This window comes from Saccostrea cucullata, unplaced genomic scaffold (assembly GCF_032062105.1).
Source record: "Saccostrea cucullata isolate Sc308-1 unplaced genomic scaffold, CSIRO_AGI_Scuc_v1 ctg6134, whole genome shotgun sequence".
Classification (NCBI taxonomy): Eukaryota; Metazoa; Mollusca; class Bivalvia; order Ostreida; family Ostreidae; genus Saccostrea; species Saccostrea cuccullata.
In genome coordinates this window covers 4043-16330 of record NW_026928922.1, presented here as the reverse complement: position 1 = coordinate 16330, position 12288 = coordinate 4043, and the positions used below count along the sequence as shown (strand labels likewise).

Genomic DNA, 12288 nt, shown 5'->3' with positions numbered 1-12288 from the left:
AATTTTCACAAAGAACAACTGATAAATAGAAAACAAATTCAGATTTTCATTCAGAATTTTAAATATTTGAGAATTGATGTTTCATGTAACAGTGGATGCACATTACCCAAAGGTGTGCTTTTATTTCGTTACTGTAAAACTCTGACTAGTTTAAGTGCATCCTATACCATTAAATGATTGTGTTTGGCGCTTTTTACAGGATATCTTCGTGTGACTCTTTGTAACTAAAAGACATTCAGGAGTCTATAGATATTTTTATAATTCTGTTACTGTGGAATCATTTTTTTTCGTGGGGGTCAATGTTCGTGGGTAGCCAAAAAATTTCTGGTTCGTGGGGACGTAATTTCGTTGATAACAAGTTATATTTCGTAATTTAACTTTATGAATGATAAAACAAATGTTTGTATATACGTTCGTGGGGATGTTAATTCGTGGATCAGGGTTACCCACGAAAGCCACGTACATTGGTCCCCCGTGAACAATAATGATTTCACAGTAATTGTGGCAGTTTGTCTTTTGTTATTTGACGTCTGGTAAAGTGAATGTTTGAGTAAAGAGCAGCCTGGAGGTTCCCTGTCACCTGTTTTTTAAATCAGTGAAATGGTACTTATAATATGATAGAATGAGAAGAAATATTCAAATTATAAATGTAAAACATGGGCTTCTAATTTGGTAATCTGTGACAAACTTGTTGAATTCTCATTTCTGTGGCTGCGTGTATCTTGCGGTATGGTTCTTGTCTGAGAGATTGTTGGTATGAGTATAGAGCAGCCTGGAGGTTCCCTGTCAACTGTTGACAGATCCCAAGAATTTGCCACGATATGTCTCTGTGTGGTAAAGGTATAAGCTGTCCCTGATCATAGTGAACTAGGGTCTGTAGATCATCTAGAGCTGTTTGTACTCTCGTTGTTGTGTCTACATGTCTGTAGCACAAGATCTCTAGCATGTATAACAGTACAAATGGTGGGATAAGTAATGAAGACCCCATCTTGATCTGTAGAGCTGACCGTTGTTCTGGTATCAATTCACTGATGTAATGGACTTCATTGTCAAGTGTGATATCCCATGCTACAGCCTGTCTCATCTTTGCAGACCAGGATTGTCCCCCAACAGCCTCAGTATAAATCTCTGTTTCTACATTATACCAATACATCACATATGGCTGTGATAACTTGACCTTGGTCATCTCTATGATAGATAAAGCTTCCGTGTATCTAAGTGTCTTGTAATAATACATGGCTATATACAGCATGTCAGTAATACAACCAAACTTGGCTGCTAATTTCAGCATGTAGAGGGAGATTTTGTCAGCTCTATACCTCAGTTTGTTTTCCTGTGTGTAAGTTTCCATGAATAACACAAAAATTGTTTTCTGTAGGACACAAGCTGTACGTTTCTGTAGCATCACGACTTGATACTGTGTTAGGAGGGGTAAGCATATCATCTGTTCTATTGTATGTAGGTGTCTCATACAGGTTTCTAGGTTTGATGTGCCAGGATCTTCATATTTGTATATCTCCAGGAATAAATATATATCAAAATCAGTCTCAGAAATCAGAGTATGTTCATCTGTACAGATGGAGAGTCTGGGGTTATATAGGACATTTATGATACAAGACCTAATAGAGGGACTGTTTAGTAGGAATACTAAACCCTTCTTGTACAATCCATACAGTCTTATAAATAGCTGATGCTGAGCTTTACCATGTACTTTACCAAGAAACATGTTGTTTTGGGGAATGAAAAAATTGGGACATACTCCCTCATACACCCACTTAAGGACTTGCTTAAAACAGATCCAGAAACACTCCAGGAGAGTTTGTGGACACCATTGTTGTAATGTATTTTGTTGTATCACCCAGAAAACTGCTGTCTTCATGTGATAGGAACACAGTAATTTATCATCATCACTTATACCATTGTTAATTATTTCTGTTAAGAACAATTTAAGCAAGCCATAAGTTATGAATTGACAATGATGCATAGCACACACAAGTTTATGTTCTGCAAAAGAGAAAGAAATTCTCCATTCATGGTCTTCAAGACGTCCTAACTTATGTCCAATTGCTACAAAGTGACATCCGTTTTTAACTATATCATCAACAACATGAGGCTGGGGCCAGGAGTTACATCTGTCTATCCATGAGGAGGCAGATGGAGGCCAGAGGTCACTAACAAAACAGTGGGCAAAATCATACTCTGTCCTTCCTGGAAGAACTCCAGTGGCACATGGTCCATGAAGAATTGAGTTTGGGAAAACTGCAGAACACATAATCTTTCTGTATTTTGAACTGGAGATATAAAGCCTGTTATTCATTCTAACACAAGATCTCTGGATGTCTTTGTCCATGCTTGGTGACAGTAAATATAACAAAGTAAATCCTGGTGGACTATCAGAGCAGTCACAGAGGATCAGTGTTTGTATGTGTATGTTGTAATACTGAGATTGAGATAATTCCCATATCACATGGTGATTATTTTGCCAGTACATAGAGTCAAGATCTGATTCAATTAGTCTGAATCCTTCTTTGTAACTTCCACTCCTCATCGCACTGCCCCCAACTTTTTCTATCAAATTCTCACTCATGTCCAACACATCTCTCCTCATGGCCAATTGATATGAAGTCCCAAGTTTTTTACACAGTCCCATGAACACTGACTCAGACATATGATCTAGGGCCGTCTTTCTAATGATATTAAAGGGAAATCTAAAAATGATATATGCCATTTAGCAGGTCCAGCACGATACCCTGATAAAGGTAAATAGCTTGATTTATTTTTAAAGAATTTTTTAATTTAATTTTCAAAAAATACCTTGATCAAAAATACCTTTTCAATACAAAAAATACCATGATCAAGGTATTTGTAATACCTTGAAAAAGCTATATGGCTTTATCAAGCTATATACCTTTATTAGGGTATTGTGCTGGACCTGTTAAGTTAATCATTCAATGCTTACATACTGTTCATAAGTTTATTTTTATTGGTTAATTTAGATTTCACTCCCAGCCTTAAAAAATTGCCTTTTCTTTTCAATGAAAATTTAGTCTTCTAAAAATATTGTATCTGTACCATCACAATTAATTGTTCTCAACATAGTATTAAATTTACAAAGAACGAAATAGAGAAGAATAGAAAAGATGTGCTACGTGTATATAAAGTTAAAGTGAGTACGATATTGAAGTAACACACAAATATTAATTAAAACTCACATTGATGAAGTTCTCAAGTTATCCATTCTTACAGGCAAGATATGAAAATTACCAGGTACTATAAATAGAAAATGAAGATCCCTTTAGATCTACTTTCCCTTTATATCCAGTTTTTGAATCAATCGTAACTACTCGGCCATTTTCTGAAAGATATATATTAATATTTATCGTTTACGGAAATGGCCGATTGGTTACCATTGTTATAGAATGGAATTTAATATTAAAAATATTTATTGTACTTTATAACTAAAAATGATATTGGATTCCTCAAAGAAACGTGGAACCCCGATAAAAAATAAGCTGATAGGAAGATTCATCCATTTGTAGGGAAATCCCCCCTAAAACATTTTTACTTTAGAGAAGGAGTTTACTTTTTTTAACGGTCTTCCGTTTCCAACGTATTACATATTCTTTTTTTTCATTTTCCTAGACGTCAACTTTGAGGCCTCATATTTCACTCATTTCTCAATGGATTTTCCTCAAATTTACAGAGTTTATATCAGAATTTTGTCTAGCATTCAAAAAATTCACTTCCGGTTTTGAGTTATTTCCCTTTAAACGAAAATTTATAGGCTTTCATTTCCAGACAAAGGCTCGGAGATGGCAAAAGCTGGAGCAGAAATTTTACTGATTTTACACAATAGGAGGATTGAAGTTGTGCATAGCGGTTTTTGTTTTTCTCTATTCAAAATGGTGGTATTTAGGGGTCAAAAATTAGAACGCCCAAAAGAGGAAAAATTTACACATATTTAGCTTTTATCTTCTAAACTAAAAAAATTTTGTTAAAAGATATAGAACAAAATTTGTGCAGAATTAGAAAATCTTTCAAATGAGTATACAATCAATCAATCAATCCAACAATATATTGGAATTCCCATGGGAACCAATTGCGCTCCGTTATTAGCAGACCTATTTTTGTATTCATATGAAGAATTTATGCAAAATCTTATGCGTGAAAAGAAGAAAACACTTGCTGTGGCCTTCAACGCGACCTTCAGATATATCGACGACGTATTATCAATTAACAATGGTAATTTCCATTCCTACGTCGATACGATATATCCATGAGAGCTTGAGATAAAAAAGATACCACAGAGTCTGACACATCTGTTTCATACTTGGATATTTTACTTGAAAAAGATGTTAGTGGTAACCTAACAACCAAGTTATATGATAAACGTGACGACATTAACTTTTCTATCGTCAACTTCCCTTACTTATGCAGCAATATACCTTCATCACCTGCATACGGAGTGTATATATCTCAGTTGATTCGATACGCAAGAGCATGCTCTACGTATGAACAATTTCTAAAACGAGGTTAGTTATTGACAAGGAAGTTGATGAAACAAGAATATCAGCAGTCTTGTTTAAAGTCATCATTTCGTAAGTTCTATGGTCGATACAATGACCTTAACTTGTCAGCAAATACAATCTATCATTGAGTCAAATGCTGACTGACGTTTTTCATACCAAGTACTGATGACGGATTTTCCATTTTTTTTTTCGATCATGACAAGGAGCACACGGCGGGTGTGACCGGTCAGCGGGAATGCTTATTCCTCTATGTCACCTGATCCCAACTCTGATGTTTTTGAGGTCCGTGTTTGCTTTGTTCTTATTTTGTATTGTTTATGGACTTTGAGATTTAATACTGTTCGTTATCTCCATATTTTTCATTGAAAGAATAAGAATTTGCTCCCGTTTTTTTGTTTATTAATGTGGAATACTGTTCATTATCTCAATATCTTAGTGAGGTCTGTAACGAAAGAGTCTTGACTGAACATTTACAGTAAAACTCGTTTAGTACGAACACGGATATAGCGAATTCACGGATATAGCGAAGTTTTTCTGGGTCCCCGGCAAAATTCTTAACAAATCTTTGTAAAACTTTACGGTTATAACGAACTCTGATATAACGAATTTACGGATATAGCGAACTGATTTTGAGTCCCGTTGACTTTTACATATAAAATACCACTTCTTGCCCAATTTTATAAGTATAATGGTTTGTTATTTTGTGTAATGAAACAATTGAACCATAGGTTTTCTGTTATTTTATTTCGTGGTGATGTTAACATTTTACACTCGTTAAAACTACAGAAGATTTCTTTATAAAAATTTGGGAATTTATTTAAACAAGCAAATTCAAAGAATTGTGGTCCCCCGCTTTCGGTGTCTTTGTGGGTGAGATGTTACTTTTTATGACATATTGTGTGAACTATGAACATCCTATCATATGTCATTTATTTAGAAAGTAACATTGAAGTTGATTTTTTTTGAAGGATGAAAACCCTAATCCTGACCGTTAACAAGTTATGACCTAAGTAAAAAGTTTTTTTTAAAAGTAGGTCAACTCCAAGGTGAAGATCAAAGGGTCAAAGTTGTTGATATCCAATAAAGGTTTTCTCACAAGGATTACATATGTGAAGTATGAAAGCCCTAGCCCTTACTGTTCAAAAGTTATGGTCAAGGTGAAAGTTTTTTCATAAGTACGTAAATCTTTTAGGTCAGGGTCAAAAAGTCACAGTTGTTGATATCCAATGAAAGGACTTGCCACAAAAAATACATATATGAAATATAAAAGTCCTAGTATCTACCGTTCGAAAGTTGGGACCAAAGTTAAAGTATTTTTAAAAGTAGTCAAAACTCCAATGTCAAGGTCAAAGGGTAAAAGTTGTTGGTATCCAATGAAAGGTCTTCTCAAAAGGATTACATATGTGAAGTACAAAAGCCTTAGTCCTCACAATTTTAAAAGTTATGGTCAAGGTTAGAGTTTTTTCATAAGTACGTACATCTTCAAGGTCAAGGTCAAAAGGTCAAGGTTGTTGTTATCCAATGAAAGGTCTTGCCACAAACAATACATATGTGAAATATGAAAGTCCTAGTACCTGCTATTCAAAAGTTATGGCCAAAGTAAAAGTTTGAAATTTTTGTTTAAAAGTGGGTCAAACTCCAAGGTCAAGGTCAAAAGGTCAAATTTGGTGGTACCCAAAGAAAGGTCTTGTCACAAGGAATACACATGTGAAATATAAAAGTCATAGCTCCACTTTATCAAAAGTTATGGTCAAGGTTACAGTTTTTTCATAAGTACGTAAATCTCCAAGGTCAAGGTCAAAAGGTCAAGGTTGTTGTTATCCAATGAAAGGTCTTGCCACAAACAATACATATGTGAAATATGAAAGTCCTAGTACCTACTATTCAAAAGTTATGGCTAAAGTAAAAGTTTAAATTTTTCATGTTTAAGTGGGTCAAACTCCAAGGTCAATGTCAAAATGTAAAATTTGGTGGTACTCAAAGAAAGGTCTTGTCAAAAGGAATACACATGTGAAATATGAAAGTCATACCTCCACTAAATCAAAAGTTATGGGCAAGGATACAGTTTTTGTGACGGACAGACTGACAGACTGACAGACTGACGGACAGACGAATGAGATTTAATGTCCCCTCGCTTTCGCGAAAGCGGGGGACAAATATTGAAATCAGTCGGATATTTTATATTGCTGCGTAACAGATATTCAAAGTTTATTCCATAAGATTTTAAAGCGTTTTCTAGGTAAATTCTAAGTGAGGAATTTTTATTATATAGTCTTTTGATCCATCCCGTTTTTACGCTTTTTTAAAGTTTGCATTCTATATCAATTAGACCAAGACCGCCTTCATTTACTGGTCTTATAAGTGAATTCCGCTTAATTCGCTCTCTCTTATTCCAAAAAAATTGTAAATAATTTTATTTAAATTTTTAATGTACTCAACATCTGGATTTTCAAGAACTGTGAATACATATACTAATTTAGATACTATAAGTGAATTGATTTCGGTACATTTTCCGAAAAAAAGTTAAACTTCTTGTTCTCCATGAATCTAATATTTTTTCGAATTCCTTAAGCTTGTTTAACCAATTTCTTTCATTATTAGATATTTTGTCGTGTCCTAAGAAAATTTCCAACGATTTAATTAATAGGTTTATTTGTCATTTTAATTCCTTCTACCTCTTCCCGTGTGTTTTTAAGCGGTCCTAAGAGAATACCCTCTGTTTTTTTTCTAAATTTAACTTAGTACCAGACATTTCCCCAAAAGATTTTATTACTTTAATAGATTCTTTTAAGGATTCCTGATTTTTCATTGGTAATGTGCAGTCATCTGCATGTTGTAAACATTTTATTTCACTTGATTGTCCGATTTTGAAACCTTGTATATTTTCGAAAGCATTTATTTTTAACACAAGGATTTCAATAACAAAAAGAAAAAGCAATGCTGAGACGGGACACCCTTGTCTAATGCCTCTTGACATTGTACATTTTCTAGTTAACCAGTTATTATTTTTAACATGAAAATAAGGATTAGTGTGTAAGATTTTGATCCATCGAAGGAAATTCTCTCCAAAGTTGAACCTTTTAAGAGTTTGAAACAAGAAAGTCCATTCAACTGAATCAAATGCTTTTTGAAAATCAGCAAACAATAATATTCCTTCCTCGTTGTTTTCTTCGCAATAATTGTATATATCTTGTATTAATCTTGCATTTTCACCAATAAATCTTCCCTTAATATACCCCGTTTGATTTTCATTAATGAGTTTGTCCATAATAGTTTGTAGTCTCTTTGCAAATACGAAAGCTTAAATCTTATAATCGCAATTTGTTAAACTAATATGGCGATAATTATCAAGATCTATCAAACTCCCTTTTTTGTGTATGAGTGATAAAACAAAAGATCTTTGTGAAGAAGATAATTCGCCATTTTCAAATGATCTCACAAGGCTTTCATATAACTAAAATTTTATATATTTCCAAAACATTTTGTAAAATTCCACGGGAATTCCGTCTAATCCAGGTGATTTATTTAATTTCATATTATAAACAGCTTCTGCACATTCTTCAATTGTTATATCTTTATCGCAATTCTCTCTATCCTTATCAGAGAGGTAATTAGTAAGTCCGGTTTCATGTAAATGACTATTTACATCGTTAATTGATATATTGCTAGACGAGTATAGTTTTTCATAGTATGAACTAAGTGTATTTAAAATTTCTTCTGTTTCATATACACATTTATCTCCTACCGATAATTTATTTATGACATTGTGTGATTGGTGTTTATTTTCTAGTCTTAAAAAATAGGAGGTGTTTTTTTCACCGTCGTCGATCCAACGCGCTTTGGATCTAACCCTTGCCCCTTTTGATTTATATGTATATAAATTATCTAATTCTTTTTCCAAATGTTTTTTATGTAGCATATTTCAATTTCTTCAATTTCCTTTTCTATCACTTAAATACGATTTTTTATGCTTTTGTTTTTCTTTTTTGAATACTCAATGCATAACTCTTTTATTTCATATTTGATCATTTCCCAACGTATTTGTGGATTTAGATTTTTTGTTAAATTAAATGTTATCCAACGATGATAAAGGAGATAAAAACAGGTTCTACGTAGGATTATATATTATTATCTATTTTGTAAAGGGCCAGAAGTCGATACCATATAGGCCTATTATATGTAATGACACGGAGGTCAGATTTTAGGGGGCTGCTTGAATCAGGGAGTTATAATAATGACTTTGATTATGTGTCTTAACTAGAAAAACAAAAATTTATGTCTTCTACAAGATCTAAATGGAAGCATTGAATCCACATTCCTTAACTGAGGTTATTTTCTCCCATACTTTCTCAGGCCAATGTATCTTTCTGTTCGACTTACAAAAAACTGTATAAAATATTGCTCACAATAATTGAGAAGTTGGAAGAGCACCTGACTAGTGATTCAGGGATTCCTGGTTCAAATTATGGTCTGCTTTATAACATTTATCTTCTTTTATGTTACATTGAAGTGAAAGGTTAAAGACTGTCAGGGAAGACCCTGGTTTGGTGCCATCGAGGTCAAAATCCTTTCAGGAGTGAGGAATATGGATGGTCTGATTTCTGGTTGCCAGTAATAGTTACATTCATGTATACTACTGAATACTACTTTAAAATTACATAAATGAACTGAATATTTAGAGTACTCCAGTATTTTTTCTTCTCTAGATTCACAACTAATACCTTAAAAGCATACTTCATGTTGTCCAAACCTCTTTTTACTTTAAAAACTATAACTAAGTACTTTAACCACTGTGTAGATCCAAACATAAAAAAGAGTGGAAAAAAGAATCATTTCTCATAAGTTTTTGTGTATTCAATAATAAAGCTCTGCTTAGATGCTTTTATTACTAAGAAACAATTCAAAAAATAGCCACAAAGTTTGTCCAGTACATCATTAAAAACGTCTAAAAGTTTGAATATTATTATAATGATTCTTATAATTGTAACCTTCTGAATTTCATGATATGGGTATTGTTCAAAAGATTGTCTGTATGAGTGTAAGGCATCCTGAAGGTACCCCGTCTCTTGTTGACAGATTCCCAGAATCTGCCATGATATGTCTCTGAGTCGAAAAGAAATATCAATCTCCTGGCCCTGATGGACTAAGACCTGTAGATTGTGTACTGCTGTCTGAGCTCTCGTTCTATCCACATGTCTGCAGCACAACACCTCAATGAAATGTAGCTGAACTAATGGTGGGATACACAAAGATGGCATAACGTTCTCAACACAGGCTTGCTGTTCCAGTATCAATTCATTGATGTAAATTATTTCATTGTCGAATTTGATATCACGTGATACGGCCTTCCTCAACTTTGTAGACCAGGACTGTCCACCTACAGCCTCAGTATAGTTTTCTCTGTGAACAGTTTTGTTATAAATTACATGTGGCTGTGCTAACCTCAGCTTTGTTTTGTCTATAACAGATAGAGCTTCTTTATACCGTGATGTCATATAAAGATATATAGCAATATAAAGCAGGTCAGAGACATATCCAAAGCTGGCTGCCACCGTCAACATAAGAATACACATTTTATAAGTAACATTCATCTGCTTGTTTGAAACTAGATTTGTGCTATTCTGGTTTTGTTAAATAACCTTAATTTTGTTTAGTACTTTTTTATCTTATATTTCACATTTATCATTTAACTTATATGTTTCCTATTTTTTCCAAATGTGTTTTACTAATACTTGAAGGTACATATGTTACAGTAAATATGTGTAATGAGGAATTCATGTATTTCCTGAATTTTAGGAAATACATGAAATTCCTATTCTGCTCAGTGAATACACGTATTTACTAATTTCAGTTATGAAATACACGTATTTAATGAACTTTGAAATACTTTTAACACATATTTACTAACTGCATTTTGGTGTGATACTTTAAAATATGAATCATAAAATATAAACAGATGCACAGTGCACTCAATGTTGATATCAGTTAGCATAATTATCATATGTGAAAAATTAATATTTGAAATAAATTATTAATTACCTATGAACTTTACTTCACCAGAAAAAATAATGATATTCTTCTTTTATTGTTTGGAATGTGTTTTCTAAATCACAACATATTTTCACTAGCTTTTATTTATTTTAAATCGATCACTGACATTTTTTAAATTAGGTATCCTTATAATGCTACATTTATTGACAATAGATTAAAAACTCTAAAGCATCTTATTTGCAAATAAAACAATTCTTACGCGGTTTTCTAAAAAATGCAGAAAAAACCTTGTAAAATACACATTATTTAACGATATTGAAGTCAGTAATTCAAGATTTAACTTTACTAAAAGGAATTTTCCACCCTCATATTTTGATTGTACAAAATAGGGGGAAAAAGCCATTATTGATGCTTAATAAGTTTGAATAAACTAATAATTGCAAAACATATCTATGTTACCATAATTTTTAAGATGTAAGACTCAATAAACAGAAGAATCGAGTGTATCAACATTGAAAAATCGTACATTTTGATGAATTTTAAAATAAAAATTATGTAAAAACTCGTTCAAATACATCATTCTGATGTAAAAGCTCCAAATTATTAACTTCTTTACCAATATATTTGACTATCAGGGAATCCATTTAACATTAGCAGTACAAAAAGGACTTCAAAATTAATGCATAACGTCAGATTTGTAGAAACAGTTCTTATCAAATGCTGCTTTAAAAAAAATTAGTATTTGTATACTTACGGAATGTTTTTTTAAGGATATGTTTATTCATCCAGCTTTGTTCAATGAAAACGTGTAAAATTGGCTAAAATTTACAGTAAATACACGAATTTCCTAGCAATGCAGTAATTACACGTATTTCCAAAAATGGCCAGTAAATACATGCATTTACTGAATGATTTAGGAAATATAGAAATTCCTGATTTCACATATTTACTGTTACATATTTATACATGTATGAAACAAGAAAAGAAAATAAAATCATAACGCTTATAAGTCCCCCCCACCATAGACATCTGAAGCCCCACTCCCTGATCCGAAACCCAGTAAAACAAACGTACAAGACATAGATAAAGAATTAGATTTAGATTTAGTAAATATGAACATTGACAACGTAGACACTTCAGTGAGTGAAGACTTTCATAGCTTTATTAAGCCAAACTGTATATATCACCTTGACCTATTTATACAGCCTTGACCTGATTTATATCTGTGCCTTGTAGGACCCTACTGGATACCAGGTAAATTAGAACAACCTGTTATTTGTAGTTTTCTTGTCAACAAAAACAACAACAAAAAAAATATGGGAACAAATGTATCAGTCTCCATAAAATCAAATGGTTACTCAATTTGAAGAAATATTAGACACTGTGGACAAAAATTGTTAATCAGAATGATGCTGCATAAATAGAATAATTGATAAAGTCAACATGTGATTATATCAAGCTCATGGTATGGGTATTTTGTTTTGAACATATTTCATTGTATAAACAAAAGGATTGGAAACAAGTTCTTTCAACTAACGAGTTCCTCTCCTTAAATATAACTATATGTCATGCAATTAAAGTACATGTAGTACATTGAGATATAAATACAAAAGAGATACAAGTGAGATATTTGTTCAGAAATATAACAATTTAAAATCTACAGGATTCGTCAATAAATGTATGCTCAGCAGCAAAAATATATGTGTTTAGATTTATCACCACACAAATAGTCCGTCGTTGAGTACACCTTTCCGTAGACAACGAGAAG

The 12288-nt window shown here is 32.7% G+C and overlaps 1 protein-coding gene across 1 annotated transcript; it reads right to left on the bottom strand.

Moving 5' to 3' along the window:
- Nucleotides 1–476: 476 nt before the first annotated feature.
- LOC134279247 (uncharacterized) lies at nt 477–2674 on the bottom strand. The gene has a single exon (XM_062761602.1). It carries the CDS (start codon nt 2666–2668, stop codon nt 665–667), a length of 2004 nt encoding a protein of 667 aa, XP_062617586.1. The 5' UTR covers nt 2669–2674; the 3' UTR covers nt 477–664.
- Between the last annotated feature and the right edge of the window lie 9614 nt (nt 2675–12288).

What these genes read in the sequence shown, in the direction of transcription:
- LOC134279247 (XM_062761602.1), bottom strand. Translation starts at nt 2,668, where the DNA reads ATGTCTGAGTCAGTGTTCATGGGACTGTGTAAAAAACTTGGGACTTCA.